This window comes from Sphaerodactylus townsendi, linkage group LG08 (assembly GCF_021028975.2).
Source record: "Sphaerodactylus townsendi isolate TG3544 linkage group LG08, MPM_Stown_v2.3, whole genome shotgun sequence".
In the NCBI taxonomy this organism is placed as follows: domain Eukaryota; kingdom Metazoa; phylum Chordata; class Lepidosauria; order Squamata; family Sphaerodactylidae; genus Sphaerodactylus; species Sphaerodactylus townsendi.
This window is the reverse complement of record NC_059432.1, coordinates 65,523,521-65,542,692: the sequence shown is the minus strand read 5'-3', so window position 1 is coordinate 65,542,692 and position 19,172 is coordinate 65,523,521. Positions and strand designations below refer to the sequence as shown.

The 19,172-nt window shown below is 46.3% G+C and overlaps 1 protein-coding gene across 1 annotated transcript in view; it reads left to right on the top strand.

The window, feature by feature from the left end:
- Positions 1–2,160: 2,160 nt before the first annotated feature.
- The window catches only part of HPSE2 (heparanase 2 (inactive)), a 145,257-nt gene continuing 128,245 nt past the window's right edge, over positions 2,161–19,172 (top strand). The window contains exons 1-2 of the mRNA XM_048506482.1: positions 2,161–2,490; positions 2,799–2,956. Of these exons, the coding sequence (XP_048362439.1) occupies positions 2,261–2,490; positions 2,799–2,956 (388 nt within the window). The 5' untranslated portion in view covers positions 2,161–2,260. The remainder of the gene's footprint in view (positions 2,491–2,798; positions 2,957–19,172) is intronic.

Genomic DNA, 19,172 nt, shown 5'->3' with positions numbered 1-19,172 from the left:
GGGGGGCTACAGAATGTATGGGGTCTTAAGGTTTCCTCCACTACAGCCCCTGGTCAGATTTACCCCCAGCCCCCTACAAACAGCAGAAGGTTGGGATGAAATCTTTGGGCCCGTACACATATGACTCAGGAAAGCTGATGCCATCACAAATTGGAATCTATACCCGGATCATAAATTGGAATCTATACCCGGATCATTTCTGCACAAGTGGAAATCTGATCTTTTCGCAGCATTTTCATTCAGGATCCACACCATCTCTTCTGGTGTCCAGTGAAGTTTTCAGATGTTTTTGTCCAGGAGTTTGCAATAAGGACAGCAGCCTCAGCGGCTTGAGCAGCATTCCTATACACTTAATTAGGATTAAGCCCCCCAAATTTGGCAGAGATCTCAAATCCATCTCCAGCATTTCTTCAAGGAAAAGTAAACAAAAAACAAATTTTGCACTCAGATTCTAATAATGTTAGTGAACAACCGTCTCAGAATGAAGAACAAATATATAATAACTCCCCAGGAGGGCGTTTTGCATCCCAGGTTTAAAAAAGGATAGTTTAAAACTAGTCTTATCGTTTCGCTTCAGATTCTAATAAACCCATTGAGGACTATTCCGAAGTAAACCTGCACAAGATCGGCTCTCGCGGCCTTGCGACGACCGAGCGGCAGATTCTCGGACCTGGATCTGAGAGGCACCGGGGCTTCCGCATTCCTTTTACTCCGGCCTGGCTGCAGAGATGCAAAGCTTTCAAATAAGGGGGAAGATTGAAACCAGAGGAGTGGAGAAGTTCCCTGAATTCAAGGGCCCCACTGAGGATGTGTAGTACCGAACCCCTTCCTCTTGCGTGCAGACCAGCCCCGCGTAGCCCGGGAGACTGGGTCTAGCCCCCTCGCCCTGCGTTGGAGCACCGCGACGCCTCGCGAAGGCAGTCGTCTGGGCTCCTCAGGGCTGTCCGACTGCCGTCCAAAGTCACACGTCGAGCACATCTTGGGCTCCAGAGGCCCCAGGAGGGAGGAGGCGGGACGGACGCCGTTGTCACTTGCCCCCGTCAAAGGCCGCGGAGAGTGGCTTCCAACTGGAAGGGGATCTCCCAGGGCCATTCATGGCGCGTCCCCGAAAGAAGCAGGGGGTGGGGGTCATGGGAACCGCCACCGTCCCTGGTGAGAAGAAGGGACGGCTCTCTCGGCCCGAGGTGACCGAAGCGGAGGAACTGAACCCAGCAGACGGGTCTTCCCAGCAGCAACTCTTCTGACCTTCCGCACGCGCACGCTCCCCCCTCCCCAATGGCGCCCCCGGAGCTTGGGATGCAGCAGGGAGCGCCCTCCGGCCGATGCCCGGCAGAAAGAGCCGGCGACAAGAGGCCCCCGGGAAGCAAAGCCCGGCCAGTTGGGAGCGGCAGCAGGAGCTCGGCGCAGCCCCTCGGCTTGCAGTCCAGGCCGGCGAGGCATCATCCTTCTCTGTCCAGCAGCACAGTCCATCCCCGGTGCCCGGCCTGAAGGAACCAGGCGGACTTACCCGATTCACCCGCCTGGAGGTCGCCTCTCCGCCGCCGCCGGCCCCCGGGGCGCTTCCATTCCTTCTCCGGAACCAGCGTCGCCTCTCCCGGCACCCCGACCGGTTCCTCCCGGGCCGGCTGGGCTCTTCTGCCGCAGGTCCTGGGCGGCACACGGTCGTGGCGCGGCCCCTCCTCCTCCGCCTGCCCGGATCCCATCTTCGCCCCCCCCCCCGCAGCTCAGGGAGCGCCCCCAGGAGCCCATGGGGGAGAGAGAGGGAGGGAGGGAGGCCCCCCTATCGCCCCGGGAGCCGCCGCCCGTGGATCCTCGCCTGAAGTGGCGGGGGTGATGGGGAGGGGGCTGCTCCCCCCCCCCCGAGGCTCAGCAGCCAGCCCTAAAGCGGCCTGCAGCTGCCCCGCGCGGGCGGCGGTCTGGGCCGGCGGGGCCCGAGAGGAGCCCGGGCCGGGAGGGCGAAGCGCCCGGCGACTCCCCTTTACCTTCGGCAAAGCGAGCATGTCCGCAGGCGGCGGCGGCGGCTGCAGGGGCGGCGCTGGCGAAGCAGGCGTCTTGGCACCGGCCCCGGGGAAGGCTGGTCGGGGGCGTGCGCTCCCCTCTCCCCCCAGCGGCACCAAAACATGGGGTGGGAGGGGGGGCGAGGGCGGGCAGGCGGGGGGAGGGAAAAGCACGCCGGCGCGCCCCCACGCCTCGCACTCCGGACAATTAGCCGCCCGCGACGGGCCGTCGATCGGGGAGCCCCCCTCGGCCGCGGCCCACCATGCCCGGCCCCGGCGCCGGCCCGCCCGGCTGGCTGGTCCTGGTGGCCCCCGGGCTGGCGCTGCTGGCTCAGCTGGCCTTCCCCCGGGCCGCGCAGGGCGCCGCCGGCAGCAGGACCCTCATCCTGCTGGACGTGAGTGCCCGGAGCCCCCTGCGCCTCACCAGCCCCAACTTCCTCTCGCTCCAGCTCGACCCCTCCGTCCTGCAGGACGGCTGGCTGGACTTCCTCAGGTAAGCCCGCGCCGGGGCCCCGCCGCCGCCCCTTCGCCGGCCCCGCACCGCCGCCGCCGCCGCGCCTGGAGGCCGGGCCATGGTTCCCATTAAAGAGGCACATGTTTGCAATGGAGGCAGCGGCGCGGCGGCGTCTGGCGGCCTCTGGCCCCCGCCCCACCGCCGCAGCTGCCCAGGCGCAGGTCTGCTCCGCTCGGCAGGCCTGGCGGGGGCGGGGGCCTCGGGGGCAGGTGGGGGCGGGTTGGGGGGCAGGCCGAGCTCCCCCTGCGCCCCGCGCCCGCGCTCAGCCTTGCGCCCCTTCTCCGCAGCTCGCGGCGCCTGGTGACCTTGGCGCGGGGCCTGGCGCCCGCCTTCCTCCGCTTCGCCGGCAAGAGGACCGACTTCGTGCAGTTCCAGAACGTGCGGAACCCGGCCAAGAGCCGCGGCGGCCCCGGCCCCGACTACTACCTCAAGAACTACGAGGACGGTGAGCGCACGGCCGGCAGGGGCGGGCGGGCGGGAGGGAGGGAGGGAGAGACGGGCGGACGGCTCAGGCGGGCGCCACTCCCCACAGGCAGGCAGCGCAGGCAGGCAGGCAGCCCAAGCGGCGGGGGCGGCGGCCCCGGGCAGGCGAAGAGGGGGTCTGCCAGCCTCCTCGAAGGCGCCCGCAAAGTCATCTCCGGTGCCCGCTGCGGCGGGGAAAGGGGGGGGGGCACGAAGCACTTGACGCGGCCACCCGACGGATGAAGCTCCTCGCGTCTCAGGTCCGCGGCCAGCACCAAGCTGACCGGCGGCTCCCCCGCGGCGCCAGGCCCCGCCTTCCTTGGCAGACCCGCAGGGCTGAACCAGGCCGGCCCTCGGAAGAGGCGCAGGGGCTTGGGAGCAACCACCCGCCACCCCGTGGAGCACCGCCCGCAGCCCCTGCAGCAGGAGGAAGGAGAATTGGCGGAGGGGGTGCCAGGCTAGGGAGCCAAGCCCGAGGGGGTGGCATGAGGATGGTGCCCAGGGGAACTCCACCCCAGGTAGCAGAGGGGGGCAGAAGTAAATGGGGCTGGTAGACCACCTAGCTGTGGAGAGAGAACCATCAAATAAGAGGCAAAGGGGGGGGGGGGGCAAACAGGCCGGGAAGAGTCTCTTTGCAGCTGTCCCTCCTAGGATAGGGTAGACAGCAGTGACTTCCAAGCTAAATAAGGAGGCTCCATTTGCAGCCATCGTATCCAGTAGTTGACCTGTGCTCTGCGGAGGGGACTCATCCCGGTTATACAACATTCATATGAGCGTGATGCTTGTTAAGCATGCTGATCATGACAATAATTCCAGAGGGGCAACCCTGTTAGTCTCTCGCAAGTAAATGAAAAAGGAGTCCAGTTCAACAAAACTATTCCAGTGTAAACTCTGGTGAGTCACAGAGGCATGGAGTGTACATGCACAGGAACAATATTTATAGTTAGGAGTGGGGAGATGTTACAAAGAGACAACCACTAGAAACCTCAACCAGTCAGAATTCTGTCCATTGGGAGTGGGACCAGGACTATGTGCAACCATAGACAGGCAGGCAAAGCATGATAAACATACAATCAGGTAGTATCAAGGAAAGCGCCACCTGAGACACTTGTTGCTTTTAATTGACCTCTTTGTAATGTTTCCCACTGCCCACTTTTTGTTGCTTATATAGTTAAATATATGTCCTATGAATGTATACTTCATGTATCTAAAGTGAATTTTAACTCAAAGGTTTGTGCTGGAATGAAGTTTGGCAGTCTTTAAGGTGCCTCTGGAGTACTGTTTAATTTTGCTCTCTATCAAAAAAAGGGAAAGTGTACGGTGGTGAGCAGCCCAAAGGTAGATGGAGATGTTGCTTTTTCTGGTCCTCTAGAGGCCACCTGGCTGGAGCTTTGACATGGCTCTTCTGCTTGCTTGGATCACAACATTATTTATTGTTTATTAAATTTCTATACTGCCCCTCCCCCTCTAGGCTCAGGACTATTCACAACAGTTCATAAATAAGATAAAATACAATAACCATTGTATTTTCGTAGCGGTATGGTGGTAGCGGTGGTAGCGGTGGTTTACAGTGTATTTTAAAGACAGGCATGTCAGCATCCCTGCTTGAGGAAGCTGTAAAGGGGAAACCAGCATACCAACACCAGGCTTAGAACAGCAGATATATGATAGTTTGGAAAGAACTAAAGAAACGTGGTCCATTCAAGCACCGGTACAGCTGGCCTGGTAATCCTGTTTTCTGTTGCCACCTTCTCCATCCCTTCCATGCCTGTCTGCACTCAGTCTCTCTCAATTTCCAGAAAGGGAAGAGCATGGTAACAACACAAACCACTTGTCTTCATGTTTCAAACATTTTATCATAATCCTCACAACAGCCCTATAAAGTAGGTCAGAAGTGGGTGACTCACCTAAAGGCACAACTGCAGCCATTCTGGCTTACTTTGTCAGCTAGAATTTGAGCATTTTGTAACCTAAGCACGGATAAAGGACATCCCCACCCTCCCCCAAAAGCACTATGGTTTATACAGTTCCTTCTGCCCCTTTGCCCTCTGCTGCTACTCATCTCTTTGCCAGGTGACAGGAGAAAACAGCAGTCTAGAATTTCTCTTCCTGGTTTCAGAGCTGATTTTGAAGAGCTGGAAAAGGCACAGTAAGCTTCTCTCTCCTTGTCCCCTCCCATGTAATGTTTCCCCTTGGAATCAAAACACTCCTCACCTTTGTAGCTGAAAGAAACTTTCCTGAAAAAATAGGATTGGAAACATTTTATGGACTTCTCAGTTTCCCTAGTTATGCCCCCTTGTTAGAAGATGCTTTTCTGGCAAAAGGTTTTATTTTGTGCCATTTAATGGTTACTCTTTATTCTCATATTTTCCCTCATTTGCTTTGGACAAATTGGAGTCCCTCAATTTCTCCTTAGAATTGCTCCCCCCTCCCCCAAGCATGGCTGCAATATCCACAAGCACCCTTGTTTGGGGGCAGAGTTGTCATTAGGTTTGTTGTCAGTGCTTCAGTCCTTTGCACTTTTAAGAATAAGCCCCACTGAACAAAGTAGCATTTACATTTGGGTAAATATACAGAGATCTATCTTGCAACTCAAGTGGTTCAGTGGATTTTAGACATAAATATTTTTTTAAAATGGGTGGAAATTATGTCCCATCTCAAATACTGAGTTCAATGGAGTTAATTTTCAAATATTACATATAGGAAAGTAATTTCTTCTTTATGCTTTTTTTGATGCATAATGACAGTAAGCAGTCATCTGCACATTACCACATGTAAGCATTCAAATTGGAACTTCTCCCTGGGAAAGGATTTTTTCTTGCATCTCAAAGCTTTGAAAACAATCTTTATGAATTCTGTTACTCAGGGAATGCCTTTAGCCTAACAAAGAATTAATGGTGTGCAATACTTGGATAAAGGACACAGTTATCATCATTTATTTACATTATTTGTAGCCCGTCTTTCTCACTTGGGCTCAAGGCAGATTACAACTCACTGTCTGCCTGATATAGTCAACTTTGTATATATTGATTAATCTAACATCTAAGTGTCTGAGTAATCAGTCATAAAGTTCTTGTTCAAGAGTCCTTGGTCTTTTTTCCTGCTAAATTCTAGGATGATGAAACCCTGTCTTACCAATTGGATGCATGAAAATTGTTATTGCTGTTATTGTGCAACTTTGTCAAGTAACTGAACCTGGGTTCATTTTGGCCCAGGGAACAAAAGGTCAAGACAAGATATTCTGGGAAGGCTACCTTCTGATGTGTTCTCAAATTCACTCTCATTTAATATCCTCTCTTCAAATGGCAACACACTACTTCTCAACAGTTATGTGGAGGACCCTGGTGGCAAAGAACAATGCAGTACCTTTCCCCCCAAGTACTGGTTGTCCTTCATATCCTTTATAATGGTAAACCTTATAAAATCTATCAGTTAAGACTGCATTATTTTCCCCACCTGTCAGAAGTGGGGAGGTAAGGCTGAGAGAGAACCTCTTACTTAAGGTCACACAACAAACTCAGGGTTGATTGTATTATTTTATTTTATTACATTTATATCTTGTTCTCCCCTAACCACAGTCAGGCTTGGAACAGCATACAGCATATAAAATCGAATTGATATTAAAATAAGTAATATTAAGACAACATTGAGCAGAGATAAGAAAAGGGATACTTTCCCTAATCCCTGTGTTCTACATTAGCTCCTGCTCCCAGATCACACTGTCATTCAGGATTAACTGAGAGTCAGACCCAACTATGGCTGTGTTTAGGATCCTTACTTTACTTACAAGTATTGGAAAGGGTATGTTCTCTCTTCGTCAGAAGCATCATGCACTTTAAGGAGAACATCTTTTCACATGTCTGCATGGGTATTTGTGGCAATTATTCTGGAACTATGCTGATCAGGACAGGGTAGTTTAAGTGCATCTCAGCACAAAACTGCAATTACATCCTTAGAATGTAAGAACAAAGATAAAAATGAAAAAAAACCCAACTGTTGACATATGCTTTGAAAAACTAGTCCACCCAGTTTGAACAACAGAGAATCTTGTAGGTTCCCCCGCTCCTCCTCAAAGGAATTTTGTGATATCTGTAAGACTATCAGTACAAGGAGAGTTGCTCCAGCCTAACCCCATTAGAATGAATGGTCTTAGACTGGAGTAACTCTTTTTAGGATTGCACTGTAAGCCAAATTAATGTGGCATAAACTTTCCTGATCCAGAGCCCATTTTGTCAGATGCATAACACATTTTAAAGATAACATCTTTTCAGGGAAGACTATGTAATGGCACACGGTTTGTGAATAGCCCAAACAGTAGTAAAACTGTGGCTTGGATAAACTGACATGTGGCTTGGAGAAAAACGAAGACTGGACTTCAAATTCCAAAGAAAAGTAACAAGATTCACACTTGCAGCCATTTTAGCCTTCCTTTGGCTCTGTACCCAGTAGGCTGTTAGTTAAAGATTTTCCATAAGTCATTACTGAGGAAGTCAATTAATCCCAGACAGATCTCAGTGGGTAGGTCAGCAACAGAGAGGAAGATGCCTCATGGGGATTTCGAAGGCTCGGAGTAAGTGGCTTTCAGCTGCCGCATTTAATTCCTTTTTGCTCCTTTTGACTGTTACATTCCTTGAAGTTTTTTTTTTTTTGAAAAATATATAAATACCTTGGTCAGCAGGGGTGGTGCAGTTGGAGAGTCTCTTTGTAAGTACTTTCTGAGTCTCCACTTCACCAGATTGTGCCTCCCTCATTCTTCACATCCACTTCTGCCGATTCCCTCCCTACTTATAATGAAATGTGCTTTGTTGAGGTTGCTGCTGTATTAAAGCTAAAGAAGAAACTAAAGAAGAAGTAGCATATACCTTCTCTGACCAAGAGCTGTGGTTGGTTCACTTTAAACATTTGCAGAAAGGAGCGGTAGTTCAGCCCAAAGGTCAATATTTCAACAAGTTGCGGTAGGGAACTTACACTTATTAAATGTCTTCACCCACGTTTCCTTGCTGTTGAGTGACTGTGGCCTTTTTCCCCTTCATTTTTCCTCATGGCAATAAAGTTGAAATGTAGCAGCCCTTCAAAATGAAGTTTCTCATGGAAGTTGTAACCACAGGTCTTAACTTTTCATCACTTAAATGTGGAACAGAACCATTGCAAATGGGGGAAGGAGGGAGGGGACACATGTGGTGTGTATCAGGGATCATTGTAAATCAGAAAGGTGTGGTGAGGGGGATTTCCTGACCACAGGCCAAGCTTTCTTATGACTTCCCAGAACCAGGAATTGCAAGCAAGACCTTCCACACAGAATCACTGTTATTGGGGGGAAAGACAAAGAATCTTAAGATACTGTAGGGACAAACTGATTTATCACAGTACCAGCTTCCGAGTCATAAGCATAATAATATCCATATCTAAATGCAGTTTTCATTTGGTGGACACATATATTTCTGGATTCACTGAGTGTCCCTTTCTGAGGACAATTAAAGTGGGCAATAAATGTATTTTTGAGGTGTATGTGGTACATACTAGTCTACCACTGCAAATCTACCTCCTCCAATCTACACATTGTAAATTGGGTGTAGCAGGCCCCTCACTTCTGCAGTAGGTATGGCTTGGTTTGTGGTCTGCTGTGCTTTCTGTTACTAGAACAAGAACTTGCTGCTACACGTTACAGGTGAGAGATGTAAAAATATAATTTTTCAGAGTTTTCTAGTAAACAGGATGTCTGAGACTACATCCGTACCAGTTTTTTGAGCAAGTATGCAATCCAGAGTTTTTGAGCAAGTGTGCAATTCAGAGTTACTTTAGTCTAAATCCATTGAAAGCAACAAGTTTAGTCTGAAGTAACTGCATAGGATTGTGGGAGGCTTTCAAGCAGAACATAAATACGTATCTCCCCACACTGTTGCTCCTCAGTAATTGTTATTCAGAGGGTCTCCTGCCCCTTAGCATGGAGGTATAATTGATTAGTATGCCTAAAAGTAATTGAAAAGACCTATCCTCAATTTTGACTAATTTTGTTTTTAAAACATCTAAGCTAGTGGTCATCTCTGTGTGTAAACTACAGATGACAAGAGTGTCACAGTTTTTTTGTGACTGTGTGTTACTCTTCGGCCTTGAAACAAGTGAAGATGAAGCCTGCATACAGAAGGCCAGGGTGATGGTTTCTATGTCATACCTGATGAACGGTGTGTCCCTCATATTACCTTATTTATCTGGACTGTTTCAGCCTTGATAATACACCTTCACTGGCATACAATAATTGGAAAGGACACAAAGAAAATGGGGTCATGGACAACTTTTCCAATATTTTTTTAAAGGTTTTGAAATTCTCTAGATTCAGGACAGGAATTCTGAGAGGAATATATGATAGATTTCAGATTTTTCTGCAAACCTGGAGATTTTCTCAGATTTGTAGATCTATCAGGTCTATTCATAGCCCCAGCTTCTGAATTTAAATATCCACAGCAAGGCCATGTTGACAATTATATAAAGCATGAGAAAAGCTATTTCATTACCACTCTATCCAGGCTTTTAGCAATCTGCACGTTAAGATTCTTGCTGTACAATGCAATTCTAAAGAGAGCTACTGCTAAACTGAATTCTAAGGTCAATGTTGTTAGAAGGGTATAATTTTGCTTGGAATTGCATTGTTAACCATCTTGGAGGATAGCCAGTGATATTCTTATCTCCTAGCAATGCACATATTTCCTATATTGAACCATGGCACTTGGTGGTGAGTTCTATCAATCAATGTTTATGTTGTGTGAAGAAACTCTCTTCTCTTTGACTTGTTATTTTCACCAGCTGCTCTCTCATTCTTGCATTGCATCAAAGAGAAACTGAGTTTGCATTTCTCCAAACTTTTCATGTTCTATGCTCTTTTATGCAGAAACCTCTTTTCCCAGCTAGAAAAGCCCTTATGTTTTCATCCTGTCCATGTACAAAAACCCTTCTGCACTTCAAAGGATTTTGTTGCTTTGTGTGGCTCTAATAGTAGAATTTACAGTCCAATCCAGAGGCTTGGAGCCGTCAGGGACAGCACCAGTGCATTGCCACTCTGCCGCCTCCAGAAGGATTTCCAGTGGCATGGGGAGGCAAAAATACAAAAAAACCCTCCCTGCTCCTGAAAAGTCTCCATTAGGTTCAGTGGATGTATCGCACCCGGTGGTGTAGGTCCAAACCCCAGGCTGCCATGTATCTGGAGGCAAAGCTGACTAAGGTCAGCAGCAGCAGCTCCACCCTGACTATATCCCTGGAATTTCCTTTCTGTGCTGGCAGGCAGTGGTCCAGCGTTGGTGTTGTGGCACTCTGCGTCACATCCAGGTGTCCCAGTGGGCTGTGGTGGTTACCTGTCAGCAAATGTGTCTCTCTGCTTGGGGAAGTGCCCTGGGAAGGGCCGGTGCTGCCTCTCAACAGCAATTTGCCACCCCTGGATTGGGCCTTACATTATTTTTAAATGGAGGCAACCATAATTATAGTACACATTTGCTGTTAATTTACAGAATGCCATTTAAATGTTTGTTTATCTAACCTGCACCACAATACATCCAAAGTTAAGAGCTTTAATTATCTGTTCATTTCCAGTGTAAGAGATATTAAGCAAATTCTTCTTATCTTAGGTCTGTAACATTTGGTTGATCAGTTGCTTAATCTATTTAATGAGCTTTTGCTCATACAAAAACACCCCCGGCTGCCTCAGACTGTGACTGGATTGCTCAGATATCTTCACAAGAAAGGAGCATTGATGTTTTGGTCCTACTGCTGAAAAGATCCTATTATGTGATGAAACTCTGGCCCCTTCCGCACACGCAAAATAATGCGTTTTCAAACCACTTTCACAACTGTTTGCAAGTGGATTTTGCCATTCCGCACAGCTTCAAAGAGCACTGAAAGCAGTTTGAAAGTGCATTATTCTACATGTGCGGAATGAGCCACTGTTTCTGGGCAATCTGTGACTTTAGTGAAGTGAACCCATATATGTCAGACCATTGATTTAATTTAAGTATTGTCTACTTTGGTAGAAAGTGCCTCTCTCAGGTCAGACAGAGGTCTTTCCCAGGTCTATTATCTGAAATGGAATGAAGTAGTCTGAACCCAGCACCTTATGCATGCAATGGATGTGTACCATTACGTGTCCAATTAGCTGATAGGCAGATACCAGTATACTAAATAGTGACTTCCTGAGGCTGATTCAGAACAGAAAAATGATGGGGGGGGGGGGAGGTGGGGGGGCAGAGGCTTAGCACAACCCAGTGCCACAGTTATGATCTCAGTTGAGTCATCACATGCCTAGTGACTTAAAAAAAATGTGAGGAGCACCTGACATAGAATTCCCAGAGTGTCCTCTTGCTAGATCTTCAGCTGCAGTCCCTTTTATGGTGTTGTTAGGTTTATATCTCCGAGTTATCTGTGTTGAATTGGACAAATCAAGTGTGGAGTGATATTGCAGGTGTACTGATTAATATGCAATCAAGGCCTCTGTCCCTAAAGAACCAGCTTCCCTTAATTTAACGACTTCATCTACTTGAGAAGATTTTGGCAAACCTACACGAGAGAAAATTCAAATAGGTGGGTTATGTACCCCTTGAGAGACTGAGACAACAGGAAAACATGAACAGGAAGAAATGTGCTATCTGATTGAAGAAGTTAGAAAATCTAATTGTACTTTTAGATCATTTTTAAAAATGTGCAGAGCATAAGATTCTGTAGCTCCTGCCCGGTAAAGAAAAACAGTTTTAAAGGTGCAGCTAGTTTTTCTTAAATATTATTTTCTGTGAAGACTAACATAGCCACATTTGAATAATTGCTACTGGATGGAGTAAAAGTGAATGTTTTGTAGATGACAACTGCTGGTTAGCTTTTTCCAGTAATGCTATGTGAAATTTTCCTTTTGGCTCTGAGCTTGTTCACCTGAATCTTGACCACAAACTACACCAGTCTCTCCAAACTGTTCAACATACTAAATACAATACTTTATATCAGGGGGTTGGATAGGAGCAGCAAAGTTACTTTTGCTTGTAGATTTGCTCCTTGGTGCCTTTCCTAAGAAATTTGTAATACAAGGCCTGGAAAAAGACGTCATTCTTTGTACTTTTGCCATGTAATAAGCAACGCGGATGACTTGTAATTTCCTCATTGATCTCAGGTTTGCCAACTCCAGGTTGGGAAATATGTGGAGATTTTGGAGGTGGAGCCTGAGGACAGTGGGGTTTGGGGAGGCAAGGGACTTCAATGGGGTATAATGTCAGAGACTTCACCTTACAAAGCAGCCTTTGTGTCACCTTAGATCAGTTGCAATCCCAGATGATCTCCAGCTACCTTATGGAGGTTGGCAACCCTTCCTCACGCCCTGACCCCTTTGCTTTTCAGAATCCTTACACTTGCATTTGCGCAGTTATCTGACATTTATGAAGGGGATGAATTTATTAATTTTTTTAGATCCCAGGGAAGATATTGTGCTGGACTGTAAACATGCATTAAACGTGTGCTAGATGTTTGTGTGTAAGAAGGAAGACCACTGTTATTACAGGAAAATTGGCAATGGGTGTGTATTTGAGGTAGAGAGTACTGTGGCAAGTGTTTCCAACTGAACTCTACTGTGTCAATGACATGTCTCTTCTCAATCTTCTATATGCAAACTTGTTTGGCAAATTAAGGGTTTGTGACTAAAATCAGTGGCTGATATTGCTGGTGCCCCACAAGTGATTAATATACTAATCACGTATGGCTTCTCCTCTCAAAAAGAGCCCATTTCAAGCTGGGAGCAACCTAATTGGCAACTTCTTATTTACAAAGTATTAGCAATGCTTACCCTGATCTGGAAGCTTAGCAGGGTGGCTGGATGCAGTAGCAGGGATACATCTGGTCTAAGAACCATGGAAAAAGAACACCAGAATTTTCACCATGATCAGAGATCTGTTCATTTATAGTCATGTGAGACAGGGTTTTACTCTCTTGAGTCTACCAAGATGACATTGGGCTGAATGCAGTGGATTCCTTCTGATGTCATCCATACACGACAGCAAGTGCACTTTTTTTTGTCACAAACATTGCCTGCACCAACTTCTTCCATGTCAAGCACTCCAGTATCTGGCTGGTTGCTGTCACCAAGCAAAGCGTCAGTGCTGGTATGGTCTTTGAGTTCCTCTGTAAGGGGCTTTTACATACACGTGGTATCCTTTGCATTGAGTGTACATTTCCTTTGGGTTTGATTCTTTGTATATGTTTTCCCCTCTTCAGCAGACATCCTGCCCTCATGGCTTCCGAAACTTTTTTTCCGTGCAACTTTTTTTCTCCCTTTGCAGGGAAACCAAATGAGTTCACCATGCATTAAGCTTTCTCTGGATTTTCTTGCTCCTCCCCACCTTTCCCTGTGCACACCACAGCACTTCCTCCCACTCTTTGGGTCATAATTTCCAAATCATCAGAAGGGCTTTCTTTTAAAAATTCTTAACACTGAAGGTCTATCGCTGGAGTGATGGAGAATGTAAAACATGTGAAATTGACATGGTCTAGCAAAATAATGCTAGACCAAAGATGTGCCCCCTCCCAAAAAATGGCAGGCAATCTCCCCAAATTGAGGTTGCATAGGCGAAATGAAAGATCAGCTTGGCCAAGGACACTTCACAGAGGAAAATCCCCATGTAAACAAAACAACTGCAGAAAAACCTCACTGTAAAGCAAACAGCTGTGGAGTAAGTAGTGCATGCATAAATGGCACTTCACACACACACAGTAATGGCTACTACATACATAGCTGTTCGTGGCCTTGGAGCCACATATTTGCAAGACTGCCTCTCCCCCTATGCTTCCACAACAGCTTTGCTCATCTGAGCAAAGTTTTCTGCAGATGCCAACCTGCAAATGGGCAAAATCAACAACTGCCCTTACATATAATTTCTCCTTTGTGGTTCCCACCTTATGAAATGGTCTGCCTCAGGTAGCAGAGATTAAGACTTACAATAATAGGTTTAAATTACAGGCAGAAAGGTACTGGCTGGACATTGGGGAAAAATTTAACAGTGTTTAACAGTGGCATCAGCCTTCTAGAGAGGTGGTGAGCTCCCCTTTACTGACAATCTTTAAGCAAACACTTGTCAGGGGTGCTCTTGTGCAGGACGTTCCTGCATTAAGCAAGGAATTGAACTAAATGACCCGTGTGGCCCCTTCAAACTCAATGGTTCTAAGGGGTCATGAAAATTCCCAGTCTCCTAGTTTCCCCCAAACTATGCAAAACTGAATTATTCCAGAGAGTTTTTCTACAGAGACAATAGAGTTGCGCTGTATGGATTATTCACAAAGTTACTTAGATAAGTTATTCGAGGCTGTGGTCTTTGCTACTGTGTTTAACTTACTAAAACTAGGATCCTACTATGTAATCTTTGTATTGTTTTGTGGCATCTTAAGACTTATTTAATTATTATCCATTCAACTTTTATCCCACTCTCTCTGTCATGACAGGCTCAGAGCAACTAAGGCCCTTTCCCCACTCACCTTTGTCGAGGGTTGCTGCGCGCAATTCCTGGCGCGCGCCCTGGCTTCCCCACGACCCCGCGCTCTGCGCGGGGTCGTCAAAAGGCGCCATTTCAAAAGGCGCCAGGAATTACGTGTGTCGAGGGGGCACGAGAGAGGTAGCGTCGGGGCGGCTGCGTTCTTGTTGCCCCTGAAGTGGGGAGGGCAGCTGGACCCCGTGCTACTTGAGGAGAGTAGCGCGGGGCTTAAGGTAAGTGGGGAAAGGGCCTAACATCGGTATTATACATATCCATAAAACATATATCATAACATACAAAATATTAAGCTTAAACTTTACTTTAGTTCTGTTTGGGATTTCTGACTGGTCCCATAAACCTAATCCTATTGTACTATTTCTTGAAAATCCCATCCTGTTGATTGTGTCACACTGTGTAATCTGCCTTGAACCCAAGGGAGAAATAAATAAATTTAAAAAATAGTTTTGTTCTAGCATAATTGACAGTAAACATGCATACCTTTCCTAGCTGTAGGCTTGTACTGGAAAGTTATGTTAACTCACAGTCAACATATGACAACCCTGTGGGGTTTTCAAGGCAAGAGACAAAGAGAGGTGATTTGCCATTGTCTGCCTCAGCTCTACTAGATGCAATGGGGGGCCATAGGAGCTTTCTAAGATATCTAGTATGATGGCAACCATAGGTACTAGATCTAGCTGGCTTCTTTAGCTTCTGCCAGATAAACCCTTCATTTATAGATCAGCTGTATCTTCTAGAGGATTGCAGAAAGTAGGAAGTATCAATAAATAGACTGTAACAAAAGGAACTTTAAATGTAAACCCTAGATGTTGCTAAGGTAAAGAATGTCCATACCGTTTTTCACTTGGCTTGTGACAACTCCTGATGCTATACTAGGCAACCTCTAACATTTTTTTCTTATCTTCAAGTTATTTTTAGTGTGGAGCTCTCCTATTAGCATTTCAGAAGAGGCTGAGCTCAGAAATTCATGAAGAATTAAAAAGCCAAGCAGCAAGATCCTGTTTCTTAAAATCTGTTTTTACTGGTGAGCATGGAAGAGAGACTGTAGTTTTATGGGAAAGATAAATTCTACTTGCTCTGTTCAGAAAGCTTCCTGTTTTGCATGATTTATACAACTTTCTGATCTTTTTTTGTCTGCTCAGAAACAGACACACTTACCAGAACTAATACACCCTCCTTCCCAGATCCATCTAATTAACAACTTCTCATTAGAGTAGTTAGCATAAATCCCCTCAGGGCAAAATACTCACCTTTACTGATTTTATACCAGGGCTTAGACACCCCAGTGACTGGACATGTTAAAAACTTGGCCAAGCAGATGAGAGAAATCGCGGAAGCCATTTTAATGGCCATGACCTTTTTAACTAGCTATTTTCAAAGTTTTACTGGTTTCCATTTACTGCCCTCTTGTCTGATGACTGAGAGACAGAGGGTTTGATCCCAGCAGGGTGTCTCACTTTCCTGTGTTGCCCTGCCTCACTTATTTCTATAAGTAGGAATGTTTAAACTAGAGGTGCAATCAAAGTTTCCTTTAAGAATCATTTGGTATTACTCTGAAAAGTTCAAATAAAAGTTTCTGTCGAGACTTTGTGATGGGCATTCTACAGCTGATATATGTTTGTGTATCAAGTGCACCAAGGAATGCAAGACCTGTTCCAGAGGGAAGCTCTTACAGCCCAATCCACAGCTGGAGACAACTGAGAACAACACTGCCACCATTCTGCCTCCAGTGGGCTTCCAAGCAGCACGGGGTGGCAGCAAACAGAAAAAAACACACACCTGGCCACCTGGAAGCTCTCCATAGGGCTTAATGAAGTTATGCCACTCAAGCCCTGGACATGGCATTCCTAGTTCTAAAGCCCAGTGGAAGCCGTCTAAAGTTGGATCCCCCCCAGGCATGCCCCGCCCCACCCCCTTTGCACCAGGGTCCAATTGGATACCAGCGTTTCTCCTCAGTGGTGCTTGCTTCCACATTTCACCACTGCGGAGCTGTGGGGTACCTAGCTGCCAGCAACTTTACCCTCTCTGCTAACAGGAACTTCTGCCTTGCACTGGCAGAAGGAGCAAATGTATTGGCACAGCCTGGCACCGTTCCCTCAGGCCATTCACCACCACCACCATCTGGATTGGGCTGCCAGGGTCATGCATCCCTAAGACTATGGCTGGCTGGCTGGCTGGCTGTTGTGTCTGTATGGTCACTTTGGAGAAGATTGACGGATGCAGTGTGGGATGTGCAAACCTCCACGAGTGTTAGTTCTTCCACTGTAAAATGTATCCTTTTGTGAGAAATTCTGTGGGATCCTTTAAGCCCACCAGAAGAAAAGTAGAGAACACACTCTTCCATCTTTACTGAAATGGCACAGAACACTGGTCAAAACTTCACTGTGAAGGTTCTAAGAGATTTTGGATCCATTCTGTGGGAGAGCGAGCTAAGATAGTATGAGATGGCTTGATGTGGTGTATACAGGAGACCTTTTTGTTTCTCTGCACTCTGGTCTGAGGAGTCCGTTACAGGATTTCATAATTTTTCCAGTTCCACATTTTTGTATACTGCGTTTGGCCGCAGCTCACCCACCTGCCACATGGGTGTGCTCCCTTCATACTGCATTTGTGAGTTTGCTGCATGATGACCACACAGAGGATGGCTATGCATACTTCACCAAATGCATTAAGTACATAATGATCTAAAGATGCACAAGAGCCAAGCCAAGAATTACATATCAAGTGACAATCCCAGCCCCATCTTCTGTAGGAGGTCTTGGCCAACCTTTTAGTAAGATTCTGAACATAATTATATGGGAGTAAGACCTCTCTATTTAGAGCAAAATGATGGGATAAAGGGAGGTGGTGAAATTTCAAGAACAAGATTTCAGTTAAGCTATGGTCACTTGCTGTACACTTTATATCCTTTTACTTATCTCAGTTGAGATTCAAATGATGCTTTCGGCTTGGTCTTCTGTTCCAGTTTCTTTTCTTCAACAGCTCAAACTCCCTTGATTTTTGCACTTGACCACTGACATCATGATGAAAGAAGATCAGTTAAAGTTCATGAAAGGTCACTCAAAGGACTGTTGGTTTATACTGAGGTTAGGAACAAGCCTGAGCCTAAATATAAAACACTACTACCCCTCCTCATGGTAACAATACTTGGTTTTGTATATCCCTATTAACATGATTGTCGTCATCATGATGGGCAGAGTACAGTGAATTTAGAAGCCACCGAGAACCAGCCTACACCTTGGGTTCCACGTCTTGATCAGAGTAGAAGAACTGGGGAGGTGCAGCTTTTCCATTGCTTAAAATTCTTTACATGTCTTGTAATTTTTTAAACAACCCTATAAAGTACACCAGATTATTTATTTATTAATTAAAATATTAATATTTGAATTCAGGCTTTTTTTTTTAGCTCATTGGTCATTTAGGCCACCACTGATTATGTTCCTTGAAATTACCACATCAGTTTCATTAGAAATTATTTTTCTTTTTAAAAGAAAGTATGAATTGATCCAAATAGGTTAAATCAATATGTGAAATAGGAACAAAGACTTCTCTCAAAGGTTTTCTGGTTTCTATTGGGCCAAATACAAGACTAAGAACATTCTACGAACTTGAAAGGCCCATGTCATAGAGTACATGATGTATAATATACGTGCTGTTATCTGAGTCATTACTATTCATACATGAGAATCTTATAGGGTAACATGGGATGGGGGGGAGGGATGATGACAGAAGTGAGATAATCACACAAGTTGGCAGTCTACAGAATTTTCTTTCTTTCCTTCTATCTCCTCCTTTCATGAAGGCAGTAGCTGTTTTTGGCCATTACTTTTCACCACATATATAGGGAGAATACACTTGTGCAATCATCTGATACACATGATTGTCATTTTTGTCTGAAAGGGGCAACAGATGTATTTTTATACAAGTGTACATGTATATTTTTTTACATGTGTACAAAAATGCCTTGGTAAATGCATCTGGTTCAGGTACGTGATCATTCCCAAGTTGTTATATAGGTGATACTGGACATTAATCATGGAGTGATTAACTTCTCAGCTCTGCAATACCTACTCTTTTAAACGAAAACCCTACATGTGGAATCCTTTGCTTGTGTGCCTGTCTCCATGCCACCATTTGGGGGGAAGATTGGTGAGCAAGTGGTTTCTCAGGAGCTTTACCTGGAAGCCCCTCAGTTTCCTGGGCCCCTGCCTGTCTGGATTTTTTCTTGCTGATATGGAATTGAGATATCATTAGTGGTCTTACTCAAGTATCAATCTGTTGACAGATTACCTCAATTTCTTTATCTTGTTGGGTCTTTCTGAGTCCATTGGTGGCCGCAGCAATGGAATCCTGTGGGAATTTATAGGACTACTCACTCTCTTCAGTCTTACTCCTGAAAATTCCCTGAAAGTGATCGTGAGCAGTAACACATCTATTCAGTTGGAAATTGCTTGCTGCTTCCTGCAGGTGCCTGTGCTTTTCTATATCTTGTTTATAAGATGTTATGTGATGTAGGGCTGAGGAGATGTGCCCCTTTCCCTCTCTGCATATATCCCTTCCTCCCCCTCCCCCCCCCCCAGCTTTGGAAGGTGAGCTCTATGGTATTATACCCCATTGAATTATACCTCACCAAAATCTCCTGGTATTTCTAGGAGCTGGGAACCCTAGCCTGGGATGATGTCATGGGGCATGTAG